Source organism: Thermobia domestica, chromosome 4 (genome assembly GCF_964235325.1).
Source record: "Thermobia domestica chromosome 4, izTheDome1.hap1.1, whole genome shotgun sequence".
In the NCBI taxonomy this organism is placed as follows: Eukaryota; Metazoa; Arthropoda; class Insecta; order Zygentoma; family Lepismatidae; genus Thermobia; species Thermobia domestica.
The window spans coordinates 14,725,811-14,742,969 of NC_137457.1; the positions used below are offsets into that span (position 1 = coordinate 14,725,811).

A 17,159-nucleotide genomic window follows, 5' to 3' on the forward strand; every position below is an offset into this window, starting at 1 on the left:
CATCTGGAGTGTTCTTTGGTCCAAGTATGACTTGACCAATAAAACAAACTCTCTTAAATGCTAGTTATATGACCTAAATAGGCAGTTAAACACAACACTGCATTTTTTTACGAAAACGTATCATGGATCTTACAAGAGCTAGGCGAATGTACATCAGGAGAACCGATGAAAAGACTTACAGATGTGGAAAAGTCACTGTTTTTTCAGTGTGTATGGGTCACGAAACGTGTAAATTCGTTGAAGTCTCGAATTCAATTTTTATAACGTTCAACATATTTTCTTATCTCCTTTCATCGCTCGAAAGAGAATGTAATATTCATTTCAAAAGTTAATATTGATATCAAATAATTCACAGTCAGTTGAGTGGCAAAAATAAAATAAAAATAGAATTATTTTACTGAATTTATTTTTTACTGTAAGATTTTTTTTTCTTGTAATTTTCTGCATGATTAAGTTTTAAGTTCACCAATGCTGTAGCAAGATATGGAAGAAATAAAATGAATCCAAGCAAACTTTTTTCTCTTTGAAATTCCTGCCTTACAGTTCCAATTTTCGCCATTTGACCATACAAATTTAAATAACCAATTAAAAAAGCGCTTATTTTTCGAGATTGTATTCAATTAGCAACTTCTTTAGATGATTTCTATCTGTTTGCAGTTGTTTTTTCTTTTTATGAAAAGAAGGATTTGAGTTGTAACAAGGAATGGGTTTTCTTATAGAATATTTTGTTGTTCAACTATGTATTTGTGTATAGGGTATAATTCATTCCGTTGGTATTAGTTATCCATTAGTTACATATTGAACTGACACTAGAGGATTACGGCCTCTCTCTCGGTAATTGATCTGCTGAAAACAAGTGCAAATATAAATAAAATTAGTTGGACAATGTGATCTAAACAAAATCACTCTGGCAAAATAGAGCAATTATATTCAAAAATGCTGAAATAGATCAATGTGCGTGAACATAAACTAACTAATTCTATGTGCTATGGAACTCAAAGTTTCAATGCCGCGTTCACATAAGCTCTCTACTGACTTCTATCCTTAGCCAACTGCATCCAGTTTCTACTTTGTATTCCTATCTCTGCGAGATCCATCTTAATATTATCCTCCCATCTGCTCCTAGGTCTTCCTAATGGTCTTTCCTTGATTGGTCTTCCAGTTAATACATTGAAAGCGTACCTACCTTCTTCCATCCTAGCTACATGACCTGCCCACCTGAGCCTCCTAGACTTGATGATCCTAACAATGTTTGGTAAACCGTATAAATTATGTAGTTCCTCGTTATGAAGTTTCCGCCATTCCCCATTCCCGTTCCTCTTGGGTCCGAATATTCGTCTCAGGATCTTGTTCCCAAATACTTTCAGTCTATGTTCTTCCCTCAGAGTAAGGGACCATGTTTCGCAACCATACAGAACAACAGGCATGATTATCGTTTTGTATATTTTAAGCTTCAAATTTTTCTACAGAATTCGGGATGACAAGGGATTTTGAACTGAATAATAACACAAATCCCCTGCTTTTAGTCGACATTTAATTTCTTCGTGAATATGGTTTTCGTCTGTTAATATTGATCCCAGATATTTGAAAGTATCCACTTTATCTAAAGTATTATTCGATATTTTCACGCATCCATAATTTGTCGTATTACGTTCCCGACGAATTTCCATGTATTTAGTTTTCTCTGCATTTACTTCTAAACCCTTGTCCCTGCAAGCGTTTAATAAGACCTCTGCATTTCTTTCTATTGTTCTCCTATCATCCCCTATTAAATTTTCATCAGCATACGCCATAACCTGGTGAATACCATTCAACTCTAGGCCCTGGTTGTTACCTTTGATTTTCCTTAAAGCGTATTACAGGACAAAGCTGAATAATAATGGCGACAACGCATCTCCTTGTTTCAGGCCATTCGTGTTTCAGACCATATTTTTTATATGTGTGTGAACATATATAATAAATAAACACTGTATGATATTGAACTATGGAAAAGATATATATCATAAGGAAATTATTAACGAGAAATAACCGAAAAAGATGAAAGAAAGTATACATTGAAAAAAGGTATATAAGAGTACATGGTGAATATAATTAGAATTTTAATAATTACTCTTGCATGATTGATGAGATGAAAGTACATTATACGCTACAACACAGTAAAATGGTTCATAGTAACGAATGCATGTTATTCTTCTGTCTTGGGGCGTTTCAAGACGGATGTAGACATAGGGAGCGTAGATTATTGGTGGGAAAGAATAGTGCAGCCATAGAAAAAATTAGGAACGGCTTGATGACCGATTTGGCGTTGAAAGAATCTGAAATGAAAGTGATCCATAGGAAGGTTGTTTACGTGAAGTGTGATCAAGATACTTAACGGTGTATGACCATATTTGAAAGAGGAATCCCGCTCAGAGTCTATGAAGATTGTGTTCAGAAAAATATCTTTATGAGATTATAGGCATTTGGCTATGTATCGTTTACGTAAGAGTGAGATATGTTCTACAAGTGGTGGAAAGTCTATTCGATTGTATAGTTCTCAGGATATGGTAATTTGATGCGGTATGTTAAGCGTACTGCATAGCGCTCCATAATCGACGTGAACCCTGAAACTTTCTTTAAAAACAAAATCGGTTAGCATTTATCCTGAAGAAGGTAGCCGAAATTAAAAAGCATGTTGACTAAGAAAGCTACTTCTAGCAAAGAAATAAGCCTTATCTTATGACAATATGATATTTATTTAAATTTCTCTAGTTCCACATTATTCCCTTACGGTAAAGGAGATGGATGATTAATTAATGTAAATTATTCTAAAATTATTACCTTTGTACTCTCCTGCCGGGAATCGAATGCGGGATCACATGTAAGAAAGGCACATACAGTAGCCAGTAGCGTAGCCAGATTTGTGTTTAGGGGGCCTTAGTGTTTATATATATAATATGTGTGTATGTGTTTGCCAAGGGAGATATTATTATTATTATTATTATTATTATTAATAATAATAATAATAATAATAATAATAATAATAATAATAATAATAATAATAATAATAATAATGATAATGATAATAATAATATTTACGTCTTTCTCTGAATAGTAATACATATATGTTACTTCTTTGGATATTTCTTTGTTGTCTTTCGATTGCTGCTTTTGCACATTTTCTTCTCTAAAATTAACACCACTGCTGTCTTTTTAAATTCTATCCACTTTTTAAAAACTTTTTTTCTAGTATTTCTCTGAATTAATGTCTTGTTTATTATTTTCGCTGTTGGTTTTTGGTTTCTTTGCAAATTTTCCTTACTGATATTAGCACAATTGTCATTTTTTCCGCTTTAATCACGATTTAAAACATTTTCCGACATTTTGCAATTGCAAAATAAGTTCTTATTTCAACACCCTAAACACGTCGACAAGCATATCTTGTGAACTTCTCCACCTTATCAAACATCAGAGATTGCTGTGACATAGTTACACGCTACAAGACTTTACTATTGTTTTCCAACTTTTCCTGTTAAAAATTTTTCGTCAAATATTTTTCATCTGACTGAAAAATAAACAACAAAGGAAAATCTTATTTTTTTACCCCTTCTTTCTTTCTCTCTTTCACCTTGTAAGTTAAGAAAATTATAAATTTCTGCTCAGCATTTATCGAAATCAACTGATTGCCTCTTTCTTTGATGCCAATTGCGGCTAGAAGTGAGTGGTATTAAAGAGAGTTTTCATGTTGTAGTTAATCGTATTGGGAACGGTGGGGAATGACTCAAAATAGACGATGACAGATCAAGTGGTTTATTATTTGTATCGTAGTCAATGATTTCTTCGGCTCAAATATGTCCATTCTCTCTTAACCCCTAAACAAAGGTAAAGATTAATTTTTTTTTCGGAACCTCCTTTTAGAAAGGAACTTATTATTTTCAGTATTGCCTGGCTCTGTCTACAAACTTTGGCTTTGGGCCAAAGAAGACACATGAAAACTGTGGTCAATTGTTATGTCAGAAAGTAGAATAATAACTTCATGGTCATCATATGCATATAGACCCTCCTCCTGTCTTTTCTCTCTTGTCTTTAAGTTGTAACGTTGTCTTCTCTTTGAGTTGTTTTTTCTCTTTGTTCGACTAGAGTGCATCGTCTGCTACTAGTAGTAGCTAAGTGTATCATTGGCTAATTTTATCAGACTCACGCGCTCTGAATGATTTGCTTCGTTCTTGTTTTTAGTAGTTCGTAGTATCCAACTCCTTTGAGCGACGGCGCCACAGTCTCCATTCACGTAACTTAGTTTCAGCGGGAAGAGCAGCTGAAACTCTTATCCTTACTCTATGTCTTTAGCAGCATAAATAAAACAAGTCTTGCCACAAATTTTGTTATCATAAGGTACCGCACTATTGTCTTTAATGCCCTATAACTAAATATACATACACATTATTATTGCACAGTTGATAAGCATATATGCTTTATATTAGCACAAACCTTGGTTTAACTATAGTCAACACGAACTTTCGTATTTTGTAATTATTGCACCAAAAAAGACATAAAATTTATTCTTTTCCAACTTTCCAAGTAAACATATTGTTTCGGGTTGCAATACATGAAGGATAAGGAAGCAAGTGGTCAAATTTACCCCATGTTGCATGTTTAAACATAGGTATACAAAGCAATTTTGCAGGATAATATGTGTAAAATTTTTCGATGTGACAAAACATAGTGCATAGTTTCTTTACCCTCCTTCTTGTAGTTGGAAATTCCAATGATTCTTGTTGGTGGAATTAGAATTGTCCAAGAACTGTCCAAGAAGTACAGGGCTAATTAAGCCCCCAATTCAAAAATAAGATTCCATGATAATTTTTGTAAAAGAAAATAATTTGGTTGTAATGTAATATTGTTTTATAACTTTTAATTGAATAGGTTATTTATTAACTATGTGTATACGATTTTATTAGAAGCTTATGAATATGCATTAATAATAATTGTATGCTCGTTGAATTCTCGGTAGTAAACGGAAACAACATAAATTCAAATTGCATCTTTAAGAGGCCTAATCACTGCGAAATTAAAATACCGCTAATTTTACAGTAATTATATGATATCTTCAAATAGATAAAAGATAATCGATATGTGGTACAGAAGAAAATATTATTTTGCATGAGCTACCGTTATCAGGGGTCAGCTAGTAGATTTCCGTTTGCAACCATTTATAAACGCGAAAATAAATTCCGAATTTCTAAATTTCTGGAAATCGAAAGCAGATAAGTGAGTCATGAAAACAAATCACATGTTAATTGACGGTTGAGTAGCAGACTTCTGTAATGAAAATTCAAATTTTTCCAGCACGAGAGCCGACGTAGGAGGACTTGTTGCTGTGTTCGTACTTTCCGATATTCCGTTGTGAATATCGCAATTCGTCCCATGGGCCTCAAACTTGTCAAGAATGCGTTTGATTGTCCAGGCGGGTTGGTGTTTCAGTACTAAAGTCCCTTCTCCACTAACGCTGCACTTCGATGGTATTCTCAAACCTGATAAAACACATTAGATTCTACGCTGCTCGAACTTCAGACGTGTTCCTGCCATTTTCTTATCTCATTAACCGTGTCGACAGTAGCGGAATCTGTTGAGCAAGAAACCGTACTACAACATACCTAAATTTCAGAACAATTGTCCTGATACTGGATAACAAATATATACATTTTTCTGGCAGACTCTGTATTCTTCAGGCCTACTTTTCACCTGTATGTTGCTTATGTTCCATGTATTGTTTTTACACTTTCACTTTTGGTTTTAACTTTCTGCTTATAACTTCCTTGGAAACGAACTTTGTTATTGCTTCTCTGGAAACTGATATCTTTACACCATATTTACAATAAATCTAAAATTTTAATACATAGGTTTTTTTCATTATCTTATATCACAATACTGCTTATATTCTTTGAGGTTTCCGAATTATGTACGGTGATCTACCCTTTCCTCCAATTTGAAAAATAAGTCTCGTGATAACTTCGGTATTAGAATTTGATGCAATATAGCGCATATTGTATGGTTTCATTAGCAGCTCCACTCATTGGATGTAAAACCAATTGACAGCGAGGGAGCTAACTTACGTTTTAATCTATTCCCCGGTTTACAAAACACGTTCACGGTATAGTTAATAGAAATTATGAAAAGGCCTATCCGATTCCGATGATCTGAACAGACCTTAGGGGGAGATGGCTGAATTTCAGCTCACATGTAGAAGAGACTATGTAGAGTCTAGATTCCAATCTCAACAAAATACAAAAAAAAAAAAATCCTCTACTTATCTCAAAACCCGAAAGAGGGAGATGCCTCAAATTCAGCTTAAATATAGAAGAGACTATGCAGATTCCATATTCCGAAAGCAAATTGTCTTAAATGGACGGAACATAGTCAAAAAGCACGAAACATTATGATTAATGTCAATGGAAAATCAATGAAAAATAAATTATTTCTCCACTTTTCTCAAAAACGAAAACAGGGAAATGACTAAAATTCAGCTCAAACGTAGAAAAGATTATGTAAAATCTATATTCCAAAAGAAAATACTCCTAAAATGGATGGAATATAGTCCCCCCCCCCCAAAAAAAAAAAACACGACACATTAGCAGTAATGTCAATGGAAAAAGAATGAAAAACAAATTATTTCTCCACTTATCTCAAAAACGAAAAGACAGAAATGACTGAAATTCAGGTCAAATGTACAAGACACTTTGTAGATTCAATATTCTAAAAGCAAATTGTGCTAAAATGGATGGAACATAGTCAAAAAGCACAACACCTTGACAGTAACGTCAATGAAAAATCAATGAAAAACAAATAATATCTCCACTTATCTCAAAAACAAAAAGAGGGAAATTATTGAAATTCAGCTCAAACGTAGATAAGATTATGTAAAATCTATATTTCTAAAGAACATCCTCCTAAAATGAATGCAATATAGTCAAAAAAGCACGACACATTAACAGTAATGTCAATGGAAAATCAGTGAAAAACAAATAATTTCTCCATTTATCTCAAAAACGAAAAGAGGGAAATGACTGAAATTCAGCTCAAACGTAGAAAAAATTATGTAAAATCTATATTTACAACGATAGTGTCTATTTTTGCATGTACTTTCTAAGTATTGTTTATATTTACGGGCAAAAATGCTAATTTAAAGGCAGAAGCACTTAAGAAGAAGAAGAAAAATATAAAGAAATAATTTAAATATTTGTACCAAATCGAAATATTTCTTACTTTCGTTGCTATGATGACTTGTTTATCTGTTTGATGTCGTTGTTATGGTAACTAAGAAAGAAAAAAAGAACGAAGAGCCATCTTGTAAAGAATGAATGTATAATACTGTAATGTGGCAAACACTATATATGTTGAAAGGTAATATATATATTTAAAAGTGCATAACTGTGTTGTGTGATTCATGATAATCTCGTGAACTGTATAAATATTGAATATAAACATTTGGAATCAGGAAATGTAACGTAGCAGAAGAAATAACGTTACATATTTATATGGTGCCGAAACCGTGGAACTTTGAGATTAGTCAAAAGTATCAATAAACTATCTCACTCAGCATCACGGAATATCTATTACTACGTAATAAAAGAAAAATATACCGAAGACCTAAAATGGATACCAATACAGGAGTTGAAGATGTCGATATTCCACCAATTGAGACTTCAACGGATGTAATTAATCTTTTACGATAGCTAGGACAGCAAATGAGTTCTATGTCACAAGAGATGGATTCCAAATTGGATACCAAATTGGAACGACTGGCACAACAAATAGGACAGCAGATGGATTCCAAATTCGAACAAGTAACGTAGCAGATAAATACCAAATTGGAAATAACCGACAACAGTATGGAACAAATTAATCATAGCTTTGCAGTGATGAGAAGTACTGTTAATGTAGTCGAAACGCAAGTCAAGGAAAATACAAACCAAATTTGAAGACTGCAAGAAGAGATTCATACCATCAGAGAGAAAATCAGTACGGCCCAGTGTAATCCTGATCCTGCCCTCAACGTTGTGTATGAAGAACATAGGAGAAATGAATCAAGACCATGTGAATAAGACAACTCATCGGAAGTCTATTCTGAAAGGGGAGTTACCATCACAAATACTGACGACAAAGAAAGAAGACCACGTCGCAAGAACCGTACACACTTGAAACCTCGGCATCCAAGGTATTTTAGTAATAATAATAGTCGCGTGAAATTCAGTGAAATAACACCATTAACTAAATTCAGCGGTAGATCGGAGGACATCCAAGCGAGTACATTTTTAGACAAATTTGAGAAAGAGTGTGAATTAATTGGAATAGATAAGGCTAACTTTCTCAAAATCTTACCGCATATTTTGTTACCTTCTTGTTCGGTATGGTACAAAGCAATCAGAGGCAATCTGCTTAATTATTCCGATTTTAAAAATGCGCTGTTAGCAAATTTCGAGAACGATTTTATGTTAGACCGGGATGTCAAATTAGAAACAGACGTTTTGATCCGAAAGTGGACAAAAGCCTTACAGATTTTGTAATCTCTGCGTATAATGACTTAAAACAGATCAATCTATATCAGCAGGAATCACGTATTATCGCATCAATAAGAATATAATTACCGTTTAGGCTGCAGCAAGTATTGATCTCTTCGCAATGTATTAATTTTAATCACTTAATAATGATAGTCCAAAATTATGGAAGTCAGACTAGATTGCAAGGTAATAATAACAGAAATCAAGCTAACAATATTCCTGATCGAAATATCAATGTTAGAGAAGATTGTAGTCATACTACGAGAGGCAATGTTAGATTTTCACGTAATGGCAATACGACCGAACATAATTTCAGAAGAAATAGAAATAATAATTATACTGTTTTTAGGAATAATGTAAATAATCGAACTAATTTCTCACGAAGTCCCAGATTTCGTAGTAGTTACATAGGTGGCCGAAATTTTTGAAATAGAAACCAAAGAATTGGTGAAGTAAATAACATACCGGACTGTACTCAAGATTGTGTCATTCAATGCAACCTAATCGAATCTCTTGACAATGCTAATTTAAACTAGATCCGGCTGACGTGGAACGGGTTAAATCCACGTCAGCAATTTATTCGCAAGAATATAAAAACAGTGATTTAAACTTATAGGACAATGCTTCAAATCATTTAAATGACAGCAACCAACAACATAGTGATTTAAATTCATATGGAAATTCAGTGATTAGCTATTTTATACATGAAACTATTCCTAAAGCTTTAGATTATAGTAATGCGCTTCAGTATATTCCTGTAAGCAATTGCCTATAGATATTTGATGATGATGTAGAAGATATGTGTTTACCCGATAATGATTTTGTATAGCTAAAATACCTACTAAGATTAATGATATCCCCATTCAAGCTCTGATTGACACTGGCGCTTCTGTATCACTTCTTTCATATTCATTTTGGTGTGAATTCACAAAAGAATATTCTAACCCTAGACTGCAAAAGGTAGACAATTTAATTTTAATTTATTATACCGGTAAACATAAGAAAAGAGTTATGGGAAAGACACAAGTCATACTTACTATACAAGATTACGAAATTTCGGTTCCTATGTTGGTTATAAAAGAATTGAATGAAAAGGTATTAATAAGCCTCGATTTACATAATTACGAGCAGTTTTGGATTTTAAAAACAGGACTTTATCTATACAAAATCTTAATGATAAAATTATTCAAGATTTGATTCCTGCTAGTGATAGTTTCGCTTGCCAATGTCAACCTCTTATGCATAATGTTGTTTTAAGTGTAAGTAATTGCAGTGATAATAAAACAGATAGCAGGAAACATAGGAATGAAGAGGCTATTATGGACAATAGAGATCGCCAATTTGATAATTGTGTAGATGTAATTGCATAGGCTATTGATAAAACACATGGAAATTTCGTATCCCAATTCAAAGAAATTCTTTATAATCATAGAAATGTATTTTCTAAAAGACATGGATGTTGTAAAAATGTTGTGTATGATATTGAAGTGGATACCGAAACTCCTATTTTATCGAAACTGTATATCATACCATATAGATTTAGAGAGGAAGTGAAAACCAAATCAGTGAAATGTTGCAAGATGATATAATAAGTCGCTCTCAGAGTGTTCATTTAAATCCCTTACATGTAGTGCCTAAGAAGGATGGCAAACGACTGAGAATAGTACTGGACCTGAGACAATTGAATAATTATATAAAATTACAACAAGTTAGATATCCTCCTGTTGAAGAAATTCTTAGTTCCTTGCAGGGACATACTATATTTGGAAACTTGAACTTAGTAATGGCGTATAACCAAATATTATTAGGAGAATGTTCTAGACCATTTACAGCTTTTTCATTTGAGGGACAATTGTATGAATACAACCGAGTAGTCTTTGGTTTGATTAATGGAAGTGCTGCTTTAGCTTCATGTCTAAATAAAGTGTTAGGACAAGATCTACGAGCAAACGTAATTTTTTATGCAGATGATATCTTAATTATAGGAAAACACATGAGGACTATCTGAAAAATTTAGATATTGTCTTGGAGCGTTTGGGAAATGCTGGTCTAACTGTTAATTTAGAAAAATCATTTTTTTAAAGAATTCTATTGAATTTCTAGAGTATACAATAGACGCTGAGGGAATGTGCTTCAGTGAATCAAAAATTCAAGCTAGAAAGTACCTGCCAGCTCCAACAAATTTGAAAGAAACTCGACAAGTTTTATGGATATTCAATTGGTTCAGAAAATCCATACCTCGGTATGCAGATTTAGCTCAGCCTTTATTCTCTTTGACTAAAAAGGGGATTACATGGCAATGGGGTGTTCTACAAGAAAGGAGTTTTTACAAACTGAAAACTTGAATTATGGAAAATATTCGTTTGAATCACCCTAGGTTTGATCATCCTTTTTATATACAATGCGACGGATCGTTGTCCGGTATTTCTGGTATTTTGTAGCAACCTAACCCTACTGTAGATGAACCAGCTGTCATACATTGCGTTAGTCGTACACTGAAAAGTTCAGAGAAAGAGTATACGACGACTGAAATTGAATTACTTGCAGTACGCTTTGCACTCCAAAAGTTTGCTCCATATGTAAGTGGTTGTCATTTTATAGTTTTGACTGACCATAGTTCTTTACGACATCTTAAGAAAGTTCAAGGGTACAACAATCGTTTATTGCGATGGTCACTGGAACTTCAATCTTTTGACTTTGAAGTACAACATATTAAAGGTGTGACTAATGTTGTTGTCAAGATTGTTTCCAGACGATAATCACCGAGTGTTATCTATAAATGCCTTTAAATTTTACAAGACGAGATAGCCAAAATATCCATAGATGAATTGAAAGAACACCAAAAGAATTATGAAGATTATTCCAAAATCATGTATCATTTAACTTCTTGAATTCAGGATTGTGGTTGTCCTCGTAATTGGAATTCGCTGTATCAAATGTCTAATGAAGTACTTTTGATTAAAGATTTCAAATTTAAAAATAGGAAGAAAATTTGCATTCCCCCGACATTAATGCCTCGTATGTTAAAAGCATATCATGACGATTTTGGTCACTTTAGATACTTAAAGGTATATTCACAAATTAGTAAATCCTTTTATTGGAAGTCACTGAGGACGCAAATTAAGAGTTATATTAATGATTGCGAGGAATGCATGAGAATTAAGCATCATTTCCAATCTATATACAAACCAATGATGTCAATCATGCCTGAAAGACCTCATTCTTTCATTTCTATCAACTTGTACGGACCTCTTCCTCGAGCGATATTTTTCTTTTGTCTGTCATGGATGTTTTTACAAGATATTTAGTGGGCGTATCCTTTACGAAAACCAACTTCTTCTGCAATTGTGCATCGTATCTTAAATGTGTGCATACCACATTGTGGCAGAATTTAACGTATTTTGTGCGATAATGGTAGACAATTTAGCAGTAATGTATTTATCCGTGCGATGAATAATGCCAATATTAAAGTACATTTTGTTACTCCCTACCATCCAAGTAGTTCGTTTGTTGAAAATGTTCATAGAAATCTCGGTATGTTATTTCGACACTGTTGCGAAAATAAACACACAGACTGGATTAAGTACGTCACGGAAATTGCCTACTTTTTTAAATTATTCAGTTTCCGATACCTTGGGAGTTGCTCCGTCGAATATTCATAATGCAACTGATTCAATAAAATTCATAGAATAGCATTTTAATATCAAACTTAATGAGAATGATGAATTGGATTATTCACACCTTGTCATTATGGTATGTCTTCGTAGAACACGGAAATTTCTCCCGAGGAATCAAAAGATCGAACATCAACAGACAAGTAGATCCAAAATTCAAATCAATGACCTGTTTTTTTGTGATGTTACACCCTCAAAGTGATGCGTCATTGAAGAGAATTTATAAGTTCTGTGATTTATATGCTGGACCTTATTTATGTATTAGAGAAGTTAACCCTAAGGTTTTCGAATTAAAGGATGTAAAGACTGATAAACTTTTGGGTTTACGAAATATTGACGAATTAAAGGTATCGCGCCCGTCAAAGCATACCAAAAATAAATGGATGCAATTAGTTGAAAAGTTAGTTCCTACAGAAGTTTTATTTAAGATTAATATAGATAATATCGAAGTTTCACATTAATTCTTTATTGTGTGATTATTTTTATGATATCAATAGGTTTTTGTTTTGTTTCACTTTGAATATTATTATGATTTCATTGTAATTTTTACTTTGTTCACATTTTATGCAATCATATCTATGCATCGATACAAATATTGTCTATCAAGTTTATGTTAAATATGCCCGAATAAATGAAACATGATACGTTGTATTTCAACTCACACCAACTTTATTGTTAATGAGTATAAATGGCATTGAATTACAGAATCTAAAATCTATTAGGACCTAAAAATAACCAACAAACTTGCCACATTTTGAATATGTCCTTCTCATCGATAATTTTATAGAATTAAAATAAAATTGATTATTGAATAAATATAAGAATAATATTGAGATAAAATGAAAATATTATATTATTTTATGAAATGTAATTTTTATATATATGAAGTCTATTCAAAAAGTAAGGTCACTAATGTATACGAAATGTTTAACGGTCCAAGATGCTTTCTTTAATTGTGATCAATTTAAAGAAGTCCCATAGTTTGGGAGTCATTATACAACAATATTGTCTAGTTTTGTATGTACTTTCTAAGTAATGTTTATTGTTTACGGGCAAAGGTGCTATTTTAAAGGTACAAGCACTTAAGAAGAAGAAGAAAAATATAAAGAAATAATTTAAATATTTGTATAATGTCGAAATATTTCTTGATTTCTTTGCTATGACAACTCGTTTATCTATTTGATGTCGTTGTTATGGTAACTAAGAAAGAAAAAAAGAACGAAGAGTCAATCTTGTAAAGAATGAATGTAATATTGTAATGTGACAAACATCACATATGTTGAAAGGTAATATATATATTTAAAAGTGCATAACTGTGTTGTGTGATTCATGATAATCTCGTGAACTGCATATTCAATATATACATTTGGAATCAGGGAATGTAACGTAGCAGAAGAAATAACGTTACATATTCCAAAAGAAAATCCTCCTAACATGGATGGAATATAGTCAGAAAAGCACTGCACATTAACAGTAATGTCAATGGAAAGTCAATGAAAAACAAATTATTTCTCCACTTATCTCGAAAACGAAAAAAAGGAAAATGACTGAAATTCAGCTTAAACGTAGAAACGATTATGTAAATTCTATATTCCAAAAAAAAAATCCTCCTAAAATGAATGGAACTGTCAAAAAAGCACGAAATATTAACATTAATATCAATGAAATATCAATTAAAAACAAATAATTTTACCACTTCTCAAATACGAAACAGTGAGATTCAGCTTAAATATAGAAGAAACTATGTAAATTATATATTATAAAAGCAAATTGTGCTAAAATGGATGGATCACAGTAAAAAATAACGAAACAAGAACATTAAAGTGAATGAAAAATCGAAGAAACAAAGAGGTCGTCCACATACCTCAAGAACTATAATAGTTTTTGAGATCACTAATTAAAAGCTTATTGCAAAGACATAATGAAGAGATTAAAAGCGATATATAGGACATAAGGTAAACATGAATAGAATATTGCCAAAAGTCAAGTTATTTGAGTAAAATCAATAATAATAATTGAGTATATGCATCTTTTTCAAATTACCTAGGATGCCCCACGCGAAAATGACGTGCTTGAAATATCTCACATGTGGATTTGGAATCTCCAGACCCGATTTAGCACGCAACGTGACTTTTGATCTGATCACGTGACACAATGTGGTCCTTTTGGTAAAGCGGATAGGTCCTTTTACATAATATTGTAGTATACCAAATTTTTAAAACCCCAAAAGTATTGTAAATATTTAAACTTTTGTACAAATTTATGTAAATAATTCAAAGCTGAATTAAGTACAAAGTATTAACTGTTGAAATTAAATAAATTAAGTGAAGGTTGTTTCCAAAATCTAGTCCGTTTTATTAAAATAAGCCCAAAACTTATTTTATTCTATCAAACATACACGTAAAGCTCCCAAACAAAAAATATAAAAGGCATGCAAAATGCATTCCATAGTTTTATATAAAAAAACGTCAACATTTACTTAACACCATATTTTAGGTCTATACTTCAGTTTTAAACTTATCATTCACCTAAAAAATTAGATAAGCTACAAAAAAACAAGTTTTCAAGGTTTAGTACAGCTACCACAAGGATCAAAATGTAAGTGAATTTCCATATTATCTTATCTATTAGTTTCAAATTCCTTAATTTGTATGAAAGCACAGCCTGTATGCTCATTATGAAAGCAAATAATAAAATTAAAACCTGCTTGTCACCCAATTATAAGTTTCCTATTCTCTTCAATCCATGTTTGTCTTTATCTCTCGCAACATTCTGTAAAAAATCATCTTAAAATTAAACCTAACAAAAAAAACTATAGTCAAAGGCTCAATTCTCAATTTACTTCCCAATATTAAATATTCTTCACAAAATAACATGTTGGATTCGCCGAGTAAAAGCGTCTACATGAACCTGTAAAATTCTGGGTTCAATTCTCACTAAAACATTTTTTCAGTAGTTTTTCTTTCTATTTCCCTGTGTTTTTTCTGGTCATGGCAGTAAGCTATAAAAGTATATAATTTTAATATGTTTGGTATTAAAAATTATTAAACAATTTTCATGCCTGTTAATGAATAAGAAAATTAATAATTAATTAGGTCAATTAACAACATTAAACTCAAAATTTTAAAAATGAAATAAAAAACTCTAAAACACGCTCTTACACAAACACATGTTGCACACTCATACAGCACGCCTTAAAACATAATAATAACTTGAAATGCTACGTGAGAGCAATGTCAAACAACTAACGGTCAAAAAAGTTCTAACATAGCAATAAACATTCAAATACAAATATCTACAAACACGTATGCATTCCTTCGCTATAATATAAAAACAAGAAAAATATCAGAAACTATCTTAATAAGTGTAATAATATTTCCAATATCAATTCGTAAAATAATAAAAAAAGTATATAACTTTTAGCTTTTAAAAAACTTACAAATATGGTTTAAAATATTTTTAAGCGTAAAAACATTTCTCAGTTATCATATAGTCAGCTAAGAGGTTATATCATTTAAAAGTTTAAAAAACCACTCTTTACTTAAATATTAAAAAAATAATATTAAAAAAACGTGTTCAACGTCCAAATAAATCGGTAACTAATTTCGTTTACAATATGGAAGTCTGACGATGCTGCATCCCAGTTCACTTTCACCAGTTGTTCTTGGATCTCCTTTGGCCCCTTCTTTGGTGAGAAAGTTGATGACCGAGCAATGCTCCAACTCCTGTAAATCAATTTTTCGCGGTGTAACACAAACACTCTGCTCAAGTTCAGTACGTTAATGCAACTGACCTCAAATTGCGTAGCGAGGTTTCCCACAGTGGTCTTGGCGTGCATGTCAGAGGTTTTTATGCTCCGCCCCTCCCTTCCTGTCTAGGTAGATAACATATTGGATGCTCCTCGTATCTTTGTTATTTGAGTATGCAGTTGATAAGTACATAAAAATGAATATTAGTTTAACATAATATTAATATAGTTGTATATGTTGTATTAAGTTGTATATTTTGTAATTATTGCATGATTATGGAAATATGTTGCTCTCCTTAGCTGATGAGGGGAGTGAAGAACTAAGAACTTCTTCATTGGAACATGAACAACAATATCACCAGACAGATGACAGCTACGACGCGCATGAGGATTTCAATTAAACATACACCATCCAACACAATGGGTCCTGCGAAACTTTACGCTTGAAACCTTATGCTTCGATGAAAGCAACATCGGATCACTTTCTAACACCAAAACGGAAAAACATTCAATACAACATTTCACTCTAAATTCAGAAGATAGAACTGGTTCCAGAAAACTTCAACAGATTATATAATTTTTATCTATCCTGTAATCCACTTTCTCTTTAATATTGTGTACATTGCGCATTAATTTTCAGAATTAAATTAATTTCTTTTGCAGTGATATATGTTGTAAGTAAAGCAAATTACCATATGTTTATTTCTATTTTTAGATTTTTTTAGTCGTGACGTGTAAAGGAGACATAAAAATTTTTTCACGCGAAAATGTCTTTCCTATTGCAGTATTTACAATTTAAAATACTTAGTTCTCATAGTCAGTAGTACATTTTTATTATAATGTGACTCGTTTTTATATTATTTTGTTACATTTGTTTCAAACATTAATTGACATACATATCACAATCTATCTGTAATATTACGAGAGCCGTTCGGAAACTAACCTCCAATTAGCTTTAAAAAAAACACCAAAGTAAATAAGAATAATTGATTATATGCATTTGGAAACTATTTCTTTGCTTTATTTTCAGCGTAGTTTCCATAAACATTCAAACACTTATCGTATCTTTGTACTAGCTCAGAAATTCCAACAGCATAAAAATCTCTCCCCTGTGCCTTGAGCATGCCTGAGACCCAATCATTCAGCTCCTCATCATCATCAAAGCATATCACACTCCTGGAAATTTGTGGAAATTCATTG

The 17,159-nt window shown here is 32.2% G+C and overlaps 1 protein-coding gene across 1 annotated transcript in view; it reads left to right on the plus strand.

Moving 5' to 3' along the window:
- LOC145683632 (uncharacterized) overlaps window positions 1-16,453 on the plus strand; it is a 153,555-nt gene extending 137,102 nt beyond the window's left edge. Inside the window, exon 4 of the mRNA XM_081754970.1 lies at window positions 16,260-16,453. Coding sequence (XP_081611096.1) covers window positions 16,260-16,360 — 101 coding nt within the window. The 3' untranslated portion in view covers window positions 16,361-16,453. The remainder of the gene's footprint in view (window positions 1-16,259) is intronic.
- The last annotated feature ends 706 nt before the right edge of the window (window positions 16,454-17,159 follow it).